The 17,605-nt window shown below is 54.8% G+C and overlaps 1 protein-coding gene across 3 annotated transcripts in view; it reads right to left on the bottom strand.

Moving 5' to 3' along the window:
- Positions 1-17,379, bottom strand: part of Mllt6 (MLLT6, PHD finger containing) — a 21,326-nt gene extending 3,947 nt beyond the window's left edge. Inside the window, exons 1-18 of one of the 3 annotated variants that reach the window (XM_005368317.3) lie at positions 17,158-17,379; positions 15,870-15,949; positions 15,405-15,459; positions 15,121-15,230; positions 14,023-14,126; positions 13,552-13,645; positions 11,053-11,274; positions 10,418-10,516; positions 8,377-8,512; positions 6,920-7,534; positions 6,355-6,536; positions 6,115-6,223; positions 4,989-5,055; positions 4,717-4,862; positions 3,933-4,130; positions 3,756-3,844; positions 2,406-2,755; positions 2,005-2,095 (exon numbers count right to left, since the gene is read on the bottom strand). In XM_005368317.3, the coding sequence (XP_005368374.1) occupies positions 2,005-2,095; positions 2,406-2,755; positions 3,756-3,844; positions 3,933-4,130; positions 4,717-4,862; positions 4,989-5,055; positions 6,115-6,223; positions 6,355-6,536; positions 6,920-7,534; positions 8,377-8,512; positions 10,418-10,516; positions 11,053-11,274; positions 13,552-13,645; positions 14,023-14,126; positions 15,121-15,230; positions 15,405-15,459; positions 15,870-15,949; positions 17,158-17,266 (2,856 nt within the window). In that variant the 5' untranslated portion in view covers positions 17,267-17,379. Of the gene's footprint in view, positions 1-2,004; positions 2,096-2,405; positions 2,756-3,755; positions 3,845-3,932; positions 4,131-4,716; positions 4,863-4,988; positions 5,056-6,114; positions 6,224-6,354; positions 6,537-6,919; positions 7,535-8,292; positions 8,513-10,417; positions 10,517-11,052; positions 11,275-13,551; positions 13,646-14,022; positions 14,127-15,120; positions 15,231-15,404; positions 15,460-15,869; positions 15,950-17,157 lie in introns of all 3 variants that reach the window. The other 2 variants (XM_005368316.3, XM_026789826.1) reach the window with 2 other exon arrangements.
- Positions 17,380-17,605: the final 226 nt, after the last annotated feature.

A 17,605-nucleotide genomic window follows, 5' to 3' on the forward strand; every position in this document is an offset into this window, starting at 1 on the left:
TAGAATCTGGAGTTGTGGCATTACTGGAAGAAGAAAAAGATGCCTCAATGGCTATTCTTCCAAGGGACCTGGATTTAAGTCCCAGCAGCTACAAGGTAGCTTTCAACAATCTGCAAACAGCCTAGCTCCAGGGTACCCAATGCCCTCTTCAGGCCTCTGTGGATACTGCACACACGTAGTACACAGGCAGATACATAAAATAAAAATAAATGGAAAATGGGTGCAAAAAGTTGCTTTGTTTTTGAGGCAGGGTCCCATTCAGGGTTGGCCTCAAACTTGATATGGAGCTAACAATGACCTTGAACTTTCAGTTCTTCTGCCTCTACTTCCTGTGTGCACACTGAGATTATAGGCATAAAATGCCATCCCCAACTATTTTTTATCTAACTTTAAAAGGCATTTATTTAGCCGGGCAATGGTGGCGCACGCCTTTTAATCCCAGCACTCGGGAGGCAGAGGCAGGCGGATCTCTGTGAGTTCGAGACCACCCTGGCTGGTCTACAGAGCTAATTCCAGGATAGGCTCCAAAGCCACAGAGAAACCCTGTCTCGAAAAACCAAAAAAAAAAAAAAAAAAAAAAAAAAAAAAAAAAAAAAAAGGCATTTATTTTCAGTGTCTCAAAAACCAAAATAAAGCCGGGTATGGTGGCACATGCCTGCCCTCAATCCCAGCATTTGGGAGGCAGGGGCAGATGGATCTTTGTGAGTTCAAGGCCAGCCTGGTCTACAAAACAAGTTATGGAACAGCCAAGGCTACACAGAGAAACCCAGTGTGTGTGTGAGAACAACAACAATAAAACACGCAGCTGTCTCAAAAACAAACAGAGAATAACATTCCGTCAAAGAAATCATGTTATTTCTGTTCCCATAAAGTAATCGGTTCAACTGCTTCTCTTCTTGAATAATTATTTGTAAATTACACTTATTTACTTTCTGTGTTAGGGGGTATAACTGGTGGTCAGGGACTCTATTATCCCCTCTCACTGTGTGGGTTCCACAGATGGAACTCAGGTCACTAAGTAGAGAGCAAGATCCATCTTAGGGGGTGGGGTTCTGAAACAGGGTTTCTCTGTAGCTTCGGAGGATGCCCTGGAAGTCTCTCTGTAGACCAGGCTGGCCTCGAACACAGAAATCTGCCTGCCTCTACTGCCCAAGTGGTAGGATTAAAGACGTGCGCCACCACCAGCTCTGTGGAGTCATCTTAACAGACTTCTTACTGTTTGGGGTTTTTGTTTTATTTTTTTTTTCTTGGTTATTTTATTTCTTTAAGACTCATATCTTAAAGCCGGGTGGTGGTGGAGCACGCCTTTAATCCCAGCACTCGGGAGGCAGAGGCAGGTGGATCTCTGTGAGTTCGAGGCCAGCCTGGTCTACAAGAGCTAGTTCCAGGACAGGAACCAAAAGCTGCGGAAAAACCCAGTCTCGAAAAACCAAAAAAAAAAAAAAAAAAAAGACTCATGTCTTATTCTAAAGTCCTGGGCAGACTCCAACTCATCTAGTGGCCCAGGCCCACCTTGAACTCATGGCCATTCCCCAGCCTCAGGCTCCAAACTGCTTGGACTACTGTCATATACCACACACCACACCCAGCAACCATCATCTTGTTCATTTTATTTGTCTGCCTTGAAGGGGATGCAGACAAGGACCTAATGCGTGGGGCGCCACTAAGCCAGACTCAGCTTCAATCCCTCATTTTTAAAAGGTGGTCGAGAGAATGTCACCTGCATAGAGACCTCCCCAAGATCCTGGAAATCCCCCTAAGACTCTTGGAGCAGGGACTGCAAAACTCAGTTCCTACTGGACCTGCCACTCTCCAAACTCTGTCACTGCAATGTGACCCAGCAGCCCCAGCCCAGTGCCCAAGAGAAAACAGTCTGTCTTCCAACTGTTCACAAACCCCCCAGGTTCAAGCCCACCAGCCTGGAGACCCTCTCCATGGCTGCATTCTTGGAGGTAGGCTCTTTGGGTAGGGCTGGCAGGGGATAGCAAGGGAGGGGGTACTCACTGGAGTCAGCTGTGGAGAGGCCAGGAGCTGCTGGAGCTGCTGGAGCTGCTGCTCTTGCTGCTGAAGGAGGTGTCTTTGCTGCTCTGTCAGGCTGAGGCCGGTATAACATAGATAAGAAGGTACCAAGAGAAAGACCCCACACCCACGAGTTCCCAGAAGCCCTCAAGCCCAGGCAGATGGACAACCTGTCCAGAAGACTAGCAGTAGGGACATGATTCAGATCTTGTCCCCTGAACTACTCCTGTCCAGATACACCAGAGCTAAAGTCTGAGGAGTCCCTAAAGTCAACAGACTGCCAGAACTATAAACGCAATAGGGCCAAAGGGACAAGGGAGTACTGGGGGGCATCCCTCCCACATCCAGCCTCCCATTCCCTTCCCTAGGGCTGAGCTCTCCCTCACCTGTTGAGACAACCTGGCAGTTGAAGCGTGGGGGCCCCGCCAGCCTGGCTCAAGCCCGCGGGGTTGGGAGCAGCAGCCCCATTCAAACCCCCCAGAAGCCCATTGAGGGGCAGGCTCCCGCTGCCAGCCAGCCCACCCAATAGCCCCTCAGCCATGGGCATGGCCCCCAGCCCCGATGCTCCGGGTGCCCGGCCCAGCCCATTCTGTGGCTGTGGTGGGAGCGGGGCAGGGGCCCCGGGCAGGGCCAAGGGCAGAGCGGCGGGGCTCTGCTGGAGCAGGGGCAGCGGTGGGGGCGTGCTGTGGAAGGACAGCGATGAGCTGCTGCGGCTTGGGCAGCCTGAGTGTGGGTCCTGGGGAGGAGGGGGAAGGAACAAGTCAGAGGGCAGGGGGCCAGCATGACCTTTCTGGCCCCCAGCCCAGTATCCACCAGCATTCTCTTGAAGCAAAGCCCCCTTAAGGCTCCAGGTACCCTGGAGAAGCAGCAGGGCCCGGTGAGGAGAGCTAAAAGGCTGTAGATCATGTTTACTGGCCTACCTCCAGAGGCCCAACACCCTTTGCTAGTCTGGCTTCATGACGAACAATGGTAATGGTACTGATTTTCCAAGGGAACCAGGTCCAGGGGTGAGTACGGACCTGTACTATTCTGTCATTTCACATCACGGCTAAAGTCACTGACGTTACCAGTTAAGGAACTCTGCAGCCAAGAGCATCGGAACTCTCACTGGAGCGTGAGGCTCAGGTTCAAATCCCACAACTGAGGGCCTTGGGTAGGTAGCCCTGGGTTCAACCTCTGCCTCGGTTTATGTATTCATACACTGTATGTGACAGCAATATCCTTCCACAAGGTCGCTGTGAAGACTAAGAAACTCTGCAGGGCAAGCTTGCAACTGATGTTGCTTTTATGATTATGACTGCCCCAAGTCAGAGTAAGTAAGTGGCAGGGGAGAACCAAGTGCCCGGTTTGTTGGATTCCAATAATAACCACAACGTAACAATAGCAACTGCTATTCCAACCGCCACCAATTACACAATCCCTTCACTAAGGCTTCTCAACACTCCCTCCTCCTTCTCTCGGGCTCCTTTAGCCCTTAATTGAGCTCATCTTCCTATTATTTCTCCTTTGCAATTTGCTGTTCTCTTGGGTTCAGCCCATCTTGGGGAGGCCTGAGTCTACTTCATTCACTGCTTACTTAGTCAGGGCCCTGTATTAAGGAGGCACCCACCCATACTACTTATTTAAAATAACAACCAATCCTTTCAGTGGCCAGCTTCCAACAGCTGCTGGGTAGAACTAGACTGAAAGAGCCTCTCTCCAGTTCCTCCTCCCTGTCCCCTCCTTGCAGTGCCCACCTCGGAAGACGTGGACAGGGAATTGTCCAGGCCAAGGCTGTTCTTCCCTGGAGGGCTCTTGCTGGTGCTCAGGGAGTCGTTGCTGCCCACTAAAGGAGGGAATATGCGCGATGCAATGGGACCAGTTCAAGCCACTGGGCAGGAATTCCTACCACAGACTGGACTGGATGCCCTCACCTTGAGGATGCAGCCCATAGGGCCCTGGGACAGGGCCGTTCGCAGCAGGCAGGGCAGCAGGCAGGGCAGGGAAGGGCACAGAGAGCTGTACATTGAGGATCTGCAGTCGCTCCTTCTTGGCTGTCAGGCTGAGGATCTGCTCCTGGAGCCGCTGGTTTTCCTTCTGCAGTGCATGCAGGGCCTTCAGCATCTCCACAACTTCAGAGAGAGAGGAGGAGCCTGAGGTTAGTGCAGCATGCATCACAGAGGCAGGGCCAGTGGGAGGGACTGGGTCTAGAGGGCAAAGGCTACCCAGATAGATGCCTTTGGGGAGGGAGATCTGGGATACAGAGGTTTGAGGACTGCAGGAGGCTCCTGATGCTACTGAGATTGAGGGGAGTGGGTACAACCTGGGGTTTGGTTACAACTTGTGCCAGGAGGTCATGAGGAACAAAGGTAGAATTAGCATAGGTGGACGGAGAGCGCCACCTATGCAAGGTTAAAGATGAGTCCTGGGGCAGGGGTGAGGGGTGTGTGTGTATGTGCCATGCTCAGACTTAATGTGGAGGGGAGGGGCTTGATCCTGCCCCAAATTAATGAGCCAAACTGTGTCAACTCTTCATGGGAGCCCTTACCTGTTGGGAGGAGTGGGAAGGGGGTGGCAGGAGAACCTTGGTTGGAATGTAAAATGAATTAAAATATAAATGTTTAAAAGAAATCAGCCCTGGGGCCACTGGCTTGAGTCCCTAGGGAAAGGGGAAGCAGTGGTTGGGACAGGCCTCCCGTCCCTGTGCTCCCCGCTCACTGTTGACACCAGCCTCTCCATCGCCCTGCTTCTCCAGCAGCTGCTCCATGTTAGTTGTGCCCGGGGCCGTGGTGTCTAACTGGCCACCCCCACAAGGCGCCGCTGTTGTCTGGTCAAAGAGCGCAGGGAGGCTGCTGATGGGAGACCTGAGGCCAGAGGAGACTTGAACTCAGGCTCACCTAGCATAGATTCCAGCCCACCCCCACCAACCAGGAGGTCCTCAATCCTGCCCCCACCCACTCCTCCCTCCACCAAGGTGCACCCTCCCTCACATGGAAGAGAGACTCTCCTGGGGGGAGGTCCCGTGACACCGGAAGCTGCAGTCTTCTAGGTCTGGCTCTTGGAAGGAGAAGGGACGGCAAGGATCAGGAGGAGGGGAGCTACCTGCCTCAGGGCCCTCCCTGGAAAGTGGGTGCTGCTCCTAGGACCTCAACACAGCCTCTTTTTTCAGTACCCCCCCAAACCTAGGCTGGTAGCTCATACTGGCAAGGAGCTGAGCTTGGCAACCCCATCTCAGAAAAGCTCTTCCCCTTCCTACAGGGCTCCTGCTGTCTGTTTCTAGATCTTCCAGTTACAGAAACTGAGGTCAAGACAAACCTGGAGCAACTGAACCAGACACTGGCTGTGTGACCTTGAAACGGTAACCAGCCACTGTATAGCAACCGTTCTCAGGATTAAAATAAGGTCGTAAGAGTGCTGGGCTTAGCTGGCGGGCTCAGCAAGCACAAAGCAAGCCCTTAATCATTGTATTATCATAATTAGCTTTGACTTCTTATATTCATAAACTCAAAAGAGAAAACTGTTGTCAACAGGAGACACACACACACACACACACACACACACACACGTGCTCTGGGTTATAGAAAACACACCAATTTTACCCAACCAAGTCTGGAAACAGAAGTCAGATTTGGTTTTAACTCAACTGGCAGCTTACAGCCAAGCCCTGCCCCAAGGCTGACAGGCCCCCAAGTCTCTGTTCAGCTCTCAGGGGTTGAGTAGACTCTGGGGAGAAGATGGGGGAGCTTGCCTCCCACCCCCTTAACTCCTAAACACGTGGAGAGCAGAAAGCCCAGCTGGCGGGACCTCTGTGACCCTGACTACCACTGCACAGGAGGGGTCGGGGAGGGGGCAAGCGTACTGGGCTGGCACTGGCTTGTCTTAGCTGGCTTTGCCATTCTCTACCTAGGGCTTTGAGAAGGTCACTTCTCTTCTGTAGATGGGGCAGGACTGCCCTGCCGTGCCCAGCACTGCTTTCCCTAAGGTGTCCCCTGGCTGGAAGTGTGTAAGATAAATCTATTTAGGCAGAGGAGGCAATGGCCGGAGGGAGGGGACCCTCATGCTTTCTACAGCCATGTTCTTCAGAAGAAAAGGGAACAGGAGCAGGGGCCAGCATACCTGTGTGGCTATTCTCGGCTTGGGTGAGGAGGGGGTTTACAGTGCCCACGGGGGTTCCAAAGATGTGGGAAGGAGGGAGACTGAAGGTAGAGCCAGCCAGAGAAAAGACCTGTTGGGAGGACCAGACTCCAGCCTCAGTGTGCTCATCCTCTACCACAGCTGGACAGTGTGGTAGGGCACACCTGGAGAAGAGAGGGCACACTGTAGGTGCTGTCCCCACCTGCCCAGGAAGTGTCTCACCTGAGTGGTGGAGATGGAAGCAGAAGAGGATGGGAGGGTGCTGGTGAATGGGGAACGGCTGAGACGGGGCAAGGCTGAGGTCCCTGGAGGCCCCAGCAGGCTGGAAGAGAGTGGGGTGCTACAGACAGCCCGCAGCATCCCTCCACCATGAGAGATGGGGTCTTTATTACTGGTGTAGATTCCTAAAAATACAAAGACATACAGGAAACCCTAAGGTCCCCTTATCCCCCAGACTCCTCTTCAGATGGGAAAGCAGCCCCTCTTCAAGGAACACTGCATGCCTGGGACTCTGGCCTTTCACTTCTACTGCCCCGCCTTGGTCTGGGCAATTCTGAGCTTTTCTTATTTTTCTATTAGAACACTCCTGATCCTGCTGGCATCTACCCCAGTCTCCTCATGCAGACGACATCTAAGAGAACATCTTAGAGCTAATGGTCACCTCCATTCTGTCTTTTGGAGCAGTTTCTACCCAGCTACATTTCCTCTAACTCTTCCATTTAAGTTCCTGCCTTCTCATAGGACTGGTTAGTCCTTGAGATGTTCTTTAACTACAGGGGTCACTAACCTGCCCCCAGCAGAGGGGATTCCAGGCTCAGGCTTGGCAAGCTTCCTGAAGGCCCAAAGGTCCGGGAGGCCAGACCCCCAAGGCCGGAGCTGACCAGGGAGCCTCCAGAGAAGGGCGAGGCAGCAGTAGCAGTAAAACCAGCCAGCTGAGCCCCAGGGAGGGAAGCAGTGGGGCCTGTGGCACCCTCCTTGCCTCGGCTACCCTTAGGACGGCCTGGCCCGTGGCGGCTCCTCTTGCTGGCTTTGTGCTTCTTCTCCTTCAGGCCTGTCTCAGGAGCCTCCTCGGCAGGTCCAAGGGTGGCACTCAGTGCAGGCATCCGCTTATGGGTGCCGCCTGCTGAGGCCCCAGCTCCCGAAACATGGGGAGACTTGTAGTCCCCAGGTGAGGGGGCTCGGGCCCGGCTGGAGCTGGAGGAGGTGGCAGAGAAGCGCATGACGGGCCCAAAGCCAGAGAAAACCACCTTCTGCTCGAAGAGGTCAGCCTTAGGGGGCTCAGAGACTGTGGGCGAGGGAGGGGCTGGCGGAGTGGGGGCCGTGGGCTTGGAGTACTTGTCTTCCTCAGGCTGCTCCAGCTTGGGGAATGCCACGAAGTCAGGAGAGCTTTGCAAGGACGAGCCTGCAACAAAGGAAGGGGATTGCTGCCGGACCACCTACCTCCCTCATTCCCTACAAGCATGAGGGAGAACACTAGCCGTGAAGCCTTGCGTCCTGGCCAGCTGTGTGTCCTAGGTTAACAGCCCCTGCTGGAAACAACAGGAGGGAAGCCACTTCCACCCTTGAGTGAATTACTGTCACATTAGCACTGGCAGGGACAAGTTCTCACTCTTCAGCACAGGCTGGCCTCAAACTCAAGCAATCCTGCAGCTCCCAAATGCTGGGATTACAGGCCGCCATGCCTGGAACTAATATTGGTGCTTCTGAATGGCCCCTTTGACACAAGAGTAGGGGACATTACTGTGGGGCTGGAGGGGTTGGCTCTGAAAGGAACAGATGAGCTCTGACTTAAGAAGGGAAAGGTGAGGGCTGGAGCACTGACTGCTCTTCTAGAGGTCCCGAGTTCAAGCCCCAGCACTCCCACGGCAGTCCATAACCATCTAGCTATAAAGGTATCTAACACAACTACCTATAACAGGACCTGACACAACCCATCTTTAACGATCCTATGCCCTCTTCTGGTGTGCAGACAAAGCACCCACATGCAAAAATAAATAAATCTTAAAAAAAAAAAAAAAGAGGGAAGGGTGGAGAACCCAACTGGGAACTGAGCCTCTGGGGGAGGGGGGATTCCCTGTGAAGCACCAGTTCCTTGCCAGCCACAACAGCTTATGACAAAAGGCTCCCCCTCCCAGCCTCCTCCATGACGTGCATACTCACCTGCAGGCTGAAAAGACCCCCCAGAGGAGGAAGAAGAGGAAGAGGAGGAGGAAGAGGAGGAGGCGGAGGTAAAACTGCTCACACCTTTCCCACTGCTCAGTTTCTTCCCCTTATGACTCAGGCTATGGCTGGAAGACTTTTTCCCCTTTGAGTCCCTGCTGCCCTCAGAGGTCTCCTGAGTGCTGGCCTCATGGTGGGAGGAAGTCGGAGCTGAGGAGACCTAAGGGAGAGACAACAGAGGCTCATTGCCAGCTGCACAATCCAGCTCAGCCTGATTTGGGGATGAGGGTGAAGGCACAGGACCTGGGCTCAATTGTCTCCAGGCAAGGAGCCGTGGGAGGATCTAGAACAGTGAGACAGGAGGCAGCTGCAGAATTCTAGGGAATGTCCTGAGCCTGTCTTTGCCCCAGGACCCAAGAGAGACCAGTCCACATTCCGCACTGACCTACTCAGCGAAGGCTCACTAGGAAATACCTCTGGCCTAAAGACTGGTGCTGGTCTTGGGCCCTCCAGCTGTTACCACTCACAGCCACCTGGCTTTGGCCCATCTCTGACGACTGCAAATTCTTGCTGGAATCCCCAAGCCTGCACACCAACCCACCACAGGGCAGCCTGTCTTTGCTCCTCCAACACCCAGCTAGGAAGCCCCAACTCTAGGAAACCTCGCTACACACCTAGGCGAATGACCTGGCCTTACTCGGTGTTGGGAGGCTCTGCCCTCCTCACCATGCTATCTCTGTTGTGTAGCCTCTGGACCTGGCTCAGCAGTTAGCATCCTTAGGAGTACATTCCTGGGGGTCAGGAGCAGCTCCGTGCCAGAGACACAGCAGGGGTTCAGTAAATAAGGCATCTGATGGCAGTGGTTGTTACTAGTGCCTGGCAAAGATGGTTCTGTGCAAGCACAGCCCTTCAAGCCAGACCACTGTGGTTGAAAGCTTTCCCGCTAGCTGTGTGCTTTTAGACAAATTATGTAACTTCTCTGTGTTCTCAGCGTCACTGAGGAAGTGGAAGTGACCTGGCAAGGCACCTACCACACTGGGTTATTCTGACGACTAAACTAAGTCCTCCCCATGTGCCCCTGCTCTCTCCCCTGGTTCCAAAGACAGTCTGGCCTCTATGTAGTTGTGCCTGAGTACCTGAGAAGGTGAGCTCCCTTTAGGGTGGATACCAAGTATTCAAATTGAGCCCAAGGAGCGAATGAGAGGGAAGTGAGAGCTACCCTCCCTGGGCGGAGCCCTTGTCTCTGTCTTCCTTTGTTCTTTTCAGCAGCTGGAGTTCTGAAGGGAGCCAGATGTGGTTCGGAAAGCCACCAGGAAGAGAGGAGCTGGGGGAAGGGGGCCTAAGTATTGGGATGGGTTGTGAGGGGTTTAGGCAAAACTCTACAGCATGTCCAAGGGTTATCCCCATTGGTAGGGGACCCCCGACAGGTCTTTCTATCTGCCTGAAGGTTCCAGGAAAGGTCAGACCAGCTTTCCCAGGTGAGCCCAGGGAAGCAAAGCAGGAGGGGAGTTACTGGGACAGTTGCCACAGCAACATCACCCTGGAAACCTGATACCTGAGCCTCCTGCTAAGATGCCCAGTGCCCTGCCAACCGTGTGAGGGAGCAGAGGTGACTAGCAGTAATTGGACGAGAGGGAGTGCTTTCTCCAGGCCCCCAGGAGACTCACACAGTCTGCTCTGGCTTGGATTAGCACTCACTGGCCTAGGGTAGGGCCTGCCTGTTGCTCCTTCAGATGCTACCCATTTCTACAGCCAAGCCAGCTGAGAGGGTGGGGTGACTGGGGATTTCAGGGTATTGCCAGAGCCACTCCCACCCAGCAGGAAGTGGGATCTAGCGGCCCTCCCAGTGGCAGGAGTTCTCAGCCTATCCCGCAGGGAAAACAAGCCCGGGGGCCACACCTCTGCTCTCCAAAGACAAGAGCCCAACGCTGAGCCTCGGCTTGGACAAAGGTGCCCGCATGGCAGTTAACAGGCAGGGAGGCACCCCCACCTCACCCATAGCAATTGTCGGGGCTTGCTGTGAGAGGGTGCCCAAGCAGGCCCCTGCTCACCCTGACCCTTCACACTACATACACAGTCACCCCCGGACTAGCACACTCAGCATCCTGAGAACAAGCAGTAATACCTTATCAGCAGTGGGGACCACAGGCGGGGTGAGGATGCTGGGGGGGGACTCAGGCCGCTTCTTGTGCTTCTGTTTAAGGCGTTCCTTATCCTTTCGACTCTGGGGAGGAAAAGGGGACCAGATATTGATGGAAGGGGAGTTTGAAGGAGGTTAACCATGACACGTGAGTGTGGGGGGGGCTCAGTGAGTCCTCTCCCTCCACAGAGCGATGGAAGACTCCAGCTGGACAGGAGTGGCTCAGGCAAGATCCTCTGAGAGCCAAGAGCCCCTCCCCCATCTTCCCTCCTGCTAAAAATAGCCTGTCCCATTATCGCGCCAGTGACAGAGCACCACCACAAGAGCAGGCACTCACAAGGGTGTACCCCTGGAACACACATACACTTCTTGGCATGGGGCACAAGGGGATGGGCTAGAGATATGTGCAAACATGTAGGATCACAAAATCATAGGTTGGGGACACTGTCACGTCGTGAGGAAAACAGAGAATTAGGCAGATGTAGAAGCCAGGTTCCAACCTCTGAGCCTCAGGGTGTACCTCCTTAGCTACCTCTTCAACCTCAGTGGCCTCCGGGGAAGACCTAGGCACCTGGTGGGAGTCTCTGAAAAGAGCTATGTCAGACAGAGCAGGCCTTCACCTTCTTCTGGCCCTTCTCATGGTGGGTAGGGTGCTTCTCCTGCTGTGTGGACGGTGAGGCCGACCGGCTTCTCCTGCCAGTAAGGAAGCTGTTGCTGCTGCTGCTGCCGCCGCCGCCTCCCCCTGAACCACCTCCACCACCGCTGGTACCACTGCTGCCACCTCCTCCACCGCCTCCACCTCCTGTTCCTCCTCCTCCCCCGCTGGAGTGCCGCGATGTCTTCTGAAGGTAGAGATTGAGAGGAATTGCCGAACCTTTCTTTCATTAGCTTAAGGAAGGTTTCCTTTTTTTTTTTTTTTTTTTTTTGGTTTTTCGAGACAGGGTTTCTCTGTGGTTTTGGAGCCTGTCCTGGAACTAGCTCTTGTAGACCAGGCTGGTCTCGAACTCACAGAGATCCACCTGACTCTGCCTCCCAAGTGCTGGGATTAAAGGCGTGCGCCACCACGGCCCGGCTTTAAGGAAGGTTTCTGAAGGTCGCAGGATCCCAGAGCCGTTCTCTCTGCCCCAGCAGGTTACCCCTGCCTTCTGTGATTGGCTGGTCAACCTAGAAATCCTAGGGCTTCCCCAGCTGTCTTTTGTTTAGTTTTGTTTTGTTTTATGAGACAGGTTTCTCTGTGTAGCCCTGGCTGTCCTGGAACTCTCTCTGTAGAGCAGGCTGGCCTTGAACTCAGAGATTCAGCAGTCTCTGCCTCCGAAGAGCTGGGATTAAAAGCGTGTGCCACTGTCTTAACAATGTACAGATTCAACCACAGAGGTCAGAATCATAAAGAGGCACGGACCAGCCTTAGCCTCCAAAGAGGTACAGTGAGGTTGGGCATGGACCTGGACCCAGGACTCGGGCCTCTTGCTGCCTTCCCATATTCCAGTGCTCTCCTAGCATCTCAGGCAGCCTGGACCACAGCCCATGGCCACCTACTTCCCTTAGAAAAAAGGTACGGAGAGGATAGTCCAGGAGCCCTGGCTCCCTGAGAACTCTTTTCTCTCGAGCCCTCATATCCTCCTCCTTGGTCCTGCTTTTCCTCTCTGCCCAGCAGTCTAGGTCCATACAGAAGATCTGCTGCCCTGAGCTGGGGGCTGCTGTCAACGAACACCAAACCACCTCCCTGGGATTGCCCTCCTTGTGCCTGGTCTGACAGCTTTACCCATCCCAGGCTCGCAGCTGCTCCCTATGACCACCAATGAGTCCCCAGTTGCCAAAGCCTAGGATTAATTTCAGGCCTCGCCAGCTTGGGCTCTGCTCCTACTTCATCAAGTTCCAGATCTTTTCTCCCAAGTCTCTTTCACATCTGGACCCTGTCTATTCTGGACACCCACAGAGGCAGCTTCAGGCTTGTAACCTCTGCCTGCCCTTGCCACTCTGCCTGGGGACCCCCACCAAATCCGATAGTCTACCTAGTGCCACCTGCAAATGCATCAGAACTCCTGACCTTGCCCTAAGTGGCCATCAAACTCTAAAAGCACAGTGACTGTGTAATTGGGAGCAAACCAGGACACTGCTGAAAAGAGAAGGGGATCAAACGGGGGAAACAGGCACAAAACAAGATGGTCTGGGTGGACCAAGGTGTGGACTCCCTGAGAGGCCAGCGGCCCCCTTCCTAACACCCCCAGGGACCCGCCTCTCCCCACCCAGTGGTTGGCTACAGCCTGGACCTGACTTCACATTCACCTTCCGCTTCTTGACCACTGTCATGTTTAGACAAGCACACCTACAGGGACTGCAGCATCCAGCCTCTCGTCCCTGTCACCCGCCCCTCTGTCTGCAGCTGTCTCTCGACCCAGCTTCATGGTTGCTGCCAGGATAATCTGCCTATAACACAAATCTGATCATATTACTCTCTGGCTTCTCAGGAGCTCTCCAAGCTGTGGCCTGGGGCACAGAGTCCTGGCTGCAGCCTACTTCTGCAGATACATCCCAGCCTGGGGAAACTCCTCGTCTGTTCAGCCATGACAGCCTCGTCTCCTCCCTCAAGCTGACTACCTGCCTGGTCCCGTCAAACAGCCTTTCAAACAGCCTTCCCTCCGGCCCCAGCACAGGCTCCCCCTCACCTCATCTTATCTACCCTTGGCATGGCCAGTTCCTGAGGGCCTTTCTGATGGAATTGTTTGTTCTGCCTCCCACCCACCAGCTGGGAGACAAGCTATACCATCAGGGACGCTTAATTTACCTATCTGTGAAATGGGACACAGGTAGCACATTTGGGCCATGGGAGGATCACACACGGTCAACAAGAGCCTCATGAACGCAAAAAAGACCCTGTCCCAGCACAGTGTTATCCTACTTGTCCTGCTAGCTCTAACTAGCTTAAAGTTTCCCAGATTGACAGGTGCTAGGTTCTGTCTCCTAGCCTTGACTACTCACTTGGGCTAGTTCTGATTTGCACCCCGCAGAGCTCCCAGAAAGCAGGGACTAGGGGGCACGGGGGGGGGGGGTCTTTCTGCCTTCCAGCACCAGGTACAGGTGTCCCAGAGCGCATGTGCCCTCTAGCAGGCAGGACTCACCATCTTGCTGAAGTGGTATTTGCAGTAGCCACAGTACTTGACATTGTCCACCTCCAGCACTTCTTCCTCACACAGCAAGCCTGCCATCTGGGCACTGAGGAGAGGCAGGTCAGCAGGGTGTAGCCACAGACCACAGCTGCCTCCACCTCCTTCCTCCTGCACCCAAGTTCTAAGCATGGCATTGCCACCAGCTCTCACAAGAGAGTCCCACTCCCCTCCCCTCCCCAAAAAAATTTATAAAAAGCTGGGCAGTGGTGGCGCACGCCTTTAATCCCAGCACACAGGAGGCAGAGACAAGTGGATCTCTGTGAGTTTGAGGCCAGCCTGGTTTACAGAGCCAGTTCCAGGACAGGTTTCAAGGTTACAGAGAAACCCTGTCTCAGAAAAACAAAAAACAAACAAGCAAACAAAAAGATAATAACACTCAACAGCCACCACAAAGCCCAGAGCAGCTGGGAATGGGAATCTCACCAGGTGACATGAAAAGCCTGTCGACATCCATGGCGGTTACAGGTCATGCAGGCTCCTGATGCGGCTTTGCTCTCCCGGCCCTGTTCCTCACAGATGTAACAGGTCTGCAGGGCACAGCACAATGGACCCCTCCTCCAGGGAACCCCACCTTGCCTGCTGGGGGAAGTCTCTGGCCTCCCCTCAATCCCATCCTGCCCTCCACCACCCCAGATCAATGCTAGCCAATAGAATTTCCGACAGGAACAGAAATGGTCTGGAACCTATACAATGCAAGTCAACAAAAGCAAGTCACAAGGTCATCAATGAAGCTGTTATGCCTAGGGAAATGAATTCTGAAAATTTTAAGAGTTTATTTATTTCTACATGTATGAGTGTATCTGTATGTGTACCACACTGTGCGCCTGGTGCCCTCAGAAGCCAGACAAGTGCACTGGATTGGTTCCCTGGAACTGGAGGTATACATGGCTGCAGGCTGTCATGTGAGTACCAGGTGCTGAACCTGGTTCTGTGCAAAAGTAGCAAGTGCTTCATCTACCAAGCCCTCTCTCCAGCCCGAGTATTCAATTTTCAATGCACAGTCCTTGGTAAGGCTCGAGAGGCTGGCATCTATGTTAGCCTAGCTCCCTGATATGCCCACTGCTCCACTTGCTGGACCTCTGCATATGCTGTATCTTTTCATGGAACCTGGGACCGGCATGCTCAAAGTCAGTTCTTTGTCACGCCCTAGGTCGCAGCCTTAACTTCTCCTTCCTTAACCACCTTATACCCAAGCAAGCCTCACTGGGTGTCCTTTATCTCAATGCCTGTTCATCCATCTGTCTTGATTAGTAGCAAGCACTGGGTACCTACTGCACCATCTCGCTCACATACTAGAAACTCAAGAATGCACTACTAACTAAAGGCTGTTCTCTGGCTGTGCTACTTTGGGGGAGCTTACTATTTGCCAGAGTCACAGACCAGAGGCATACACCTGTCTGTGCACAGAAGATAGTCCAGCAGTACGCATCCATCTCCTGAGTTCCCCAGAAGAGCTAGAAAGCGTAATGGTGGCACCCCAGGACAATAGGCCAGGAAGGGGACTAGCGAGGGGCCACTGACCTTGTTGAAGCGGTCATGAGGGACGTACTGCAGCACAATGGGCTCCATGGTGAGCACGTTGGCGAACTGCACCTCTGGGATGTAGAGGGCACACACCACGTGGGCCCAGCCTGGGACAGTGTGAGGATCAGCCTCAGCAGGCCAGCAAGCACGAGACCCCACCCCTCCCAGCACCAAGCTGTAGACTGTCCGCTGCTTCCACAACCAGAGCAGGGAAAGCCAGCCCACCCCCCACCTGCTCAGGGGGCCTGGCTGACCTCAGCGGGGGCTCAGGGTCCCCTCACCTCCATTGTCAGTCCTCTTCAACGCCCCATCTTTGTGTGGGCACAGCTCACACCTCTGCCAATGCAAGAAGCACAGGTGTTTGGGGAGAATCTGCTGATCAGGACCCCCCCTGAACTCATCCAAAAGGACCCAAGATGACATAGATCTGGGTAAGGATGTGCAGGAAAGAGGCTTGGCCAAGAGCTCATAACTGCTGAAGACTGGGTAAGGCGGACCTGAGGTTCATTTACACAAAAAAAAAAAAAAAAACCCACAAACACACACAAATCAAAGCCCCCCTGCCGGAGGTGGGGCAGAGCAAAGTGATGAGCAGAGGAGGGCTGGGCCTGGAGATGGGAGGTCAGGAAACAGGATATCCTGAGTGGCAAAGCTTAGTCCTGCCCCAGCCTCAGGGTACCCTAGCTCAACCTGTAGAAGATGCTGTGATATGGGGAAAGAAAAAAAAGAACAGAATCTGAACTCACCACCCTGGCTGCTCGCTCCTGAGATTCACATTTCCTGCAGAACCAGGGTCCCGTTGGCACCTGGACGATGCCATAGCAAGCTAAGAGTGGGGGAGGAGAGTCACTGAGCAAAGCCCACAGCCACTGGTTTCCCTCCCCCTGAATAACTGGGGGCGTGGAGAGACTCAGGGCACTAAAACCAGCCCAGTAGGTGGGGCTGCTCCCCAGACTTCGGGTCACTCTGAAACAGGACCACAAGTAATGTCCAACAGCATAGAGCCAGCCTTCAATCACACGACCACGCATTCCGAACAGGGGCAAGTTTGACAGTCCTTGACCTTAAACTTCCGAGGATCCTCCTCCATCCTCATCCCCCTACCCCCTTTTTTCCCCTGGACCTGTTTTCCATCCTCTGCCCTGACCAGACATCCGAACAAGAAATAGTCATGATTGTAACACGTTTTGTTGTTATGGGGGGGGCACTTCTTAAAGGGCCAGTAAGGGATGAGGCAAGGAAGTAGGGGGGTCCAAGAACCTCATTTTCTGTCTCTATCACAGGTACAGGTCAAAAGTCAAGGCTGAGCAGGTGCGGTGAAGGTAACCAAGGGAGACTGGCGGGAAGAACCCGCAGTCACCGCATTAAGGGCTGTCTCAGGAAGGGGGGGGCTGGTTGCCTGTGCCAGACAGGCAGAGATGCCAGCCTGCGCCCTCGGCAAGATTCCTTAAGGAGTTAACTCCCGATCCATGTGCTGCTGGGGGAAACTCCAAACCTCCCTCTCCTCCATTCCGGGCCCCCTGTACCACCGCTCTCCCAGCCTCAGCTCTTCCCCGGAGGATTTCAGGAGTCCCTTCTCCCGTGGGACCCTTCTCCTCCCTACCCAATTCCGCTCCTCCCAGCATCCGGAAGCAAAGGAGGATGACCCCCCCTTGACCTCTTCCTCCCGGAGCGGGAACCAAAATAAACCGGGCGGGAAGGGGGGGGGGATACCTCGCAGGTAAACATTCTCGGGACAGCCCCGACACCGGCGGTGCGGGTATCAGGGAGTTCACTCCTTGCTCCCTGGACTCTCCCCAAAACTCCTTCAACTTGGGGTGGGGGGCGCGGGACTGGAACAATAGGCAAGAAAACAATGCCTGACCCGGTCCTGGAGGACCAGGCTGGGGGGGAGCCCACGCCGCCCTTCGCTTCAGGTGGGTGGGGGAGGGGCACGCGCCCCAGGAGGGCTCCGGAGGGCGCGGCCGAGGGCACCCGGTGCGCGCGCCGCCCCCGGGGTCCCGCAGCCCCCCGCCGGCTGCCCCCCCCCCTTACCTTGGTGGACGGCCACGCTGCACGCGTGCCCATCGCAGTAGACCAGCGGGTTTTCGGCCCAGCCCCTCTCGTCCGAACATACGCAGCAGCCTCCTACCATCTCCTTCATACTCCCATGAGCTCCCTCCGGGGCTGGGGCTGGGGGCCGGCCGGCGGGGGTCGGGGGTCAGGGGGGGAGGGAGGGAGCGGGGGCCGCGCGCCTCCTCGCCCCCTCCTCCGCCGCCGCCGCCGCTTCTTTTCTTTGCCTCCTCCTTCCTCCTCCTCGGCGTCCTCCTCCTCGCTCGCTCTGTCTGGCCGCCCCCCCCGCCGTGCTCTCGCCCTCATGCCCCGACGGGCCCCCCCCTCAACAATGAGACTCGCGCGCCGCGCTCCTCTTCCGCGCCGTTCGCCGGCTACCAGGGCCGCCCGGCCACCGTGCAACCCGGGCCCGGCGGGGGAGGCGCGGAGT

Source organism: Microtus ochrogaster, unplaced genomic scaffold (genome assembly GCF_000317375.1).
Source record: "Microtus ochrogaster isolate Prairie Vole_2 unplaced genomic scaffold, MicOch1.0 UNK31, whole genome shotgun sequence".
Classification (NCBI taxonomy): domain Eukaryota; kingdom Metazoa; phylum Chordata; class Mammalia; order Rodentia; family Cricetidae; genus Microtus; species Microtus ochrogaster.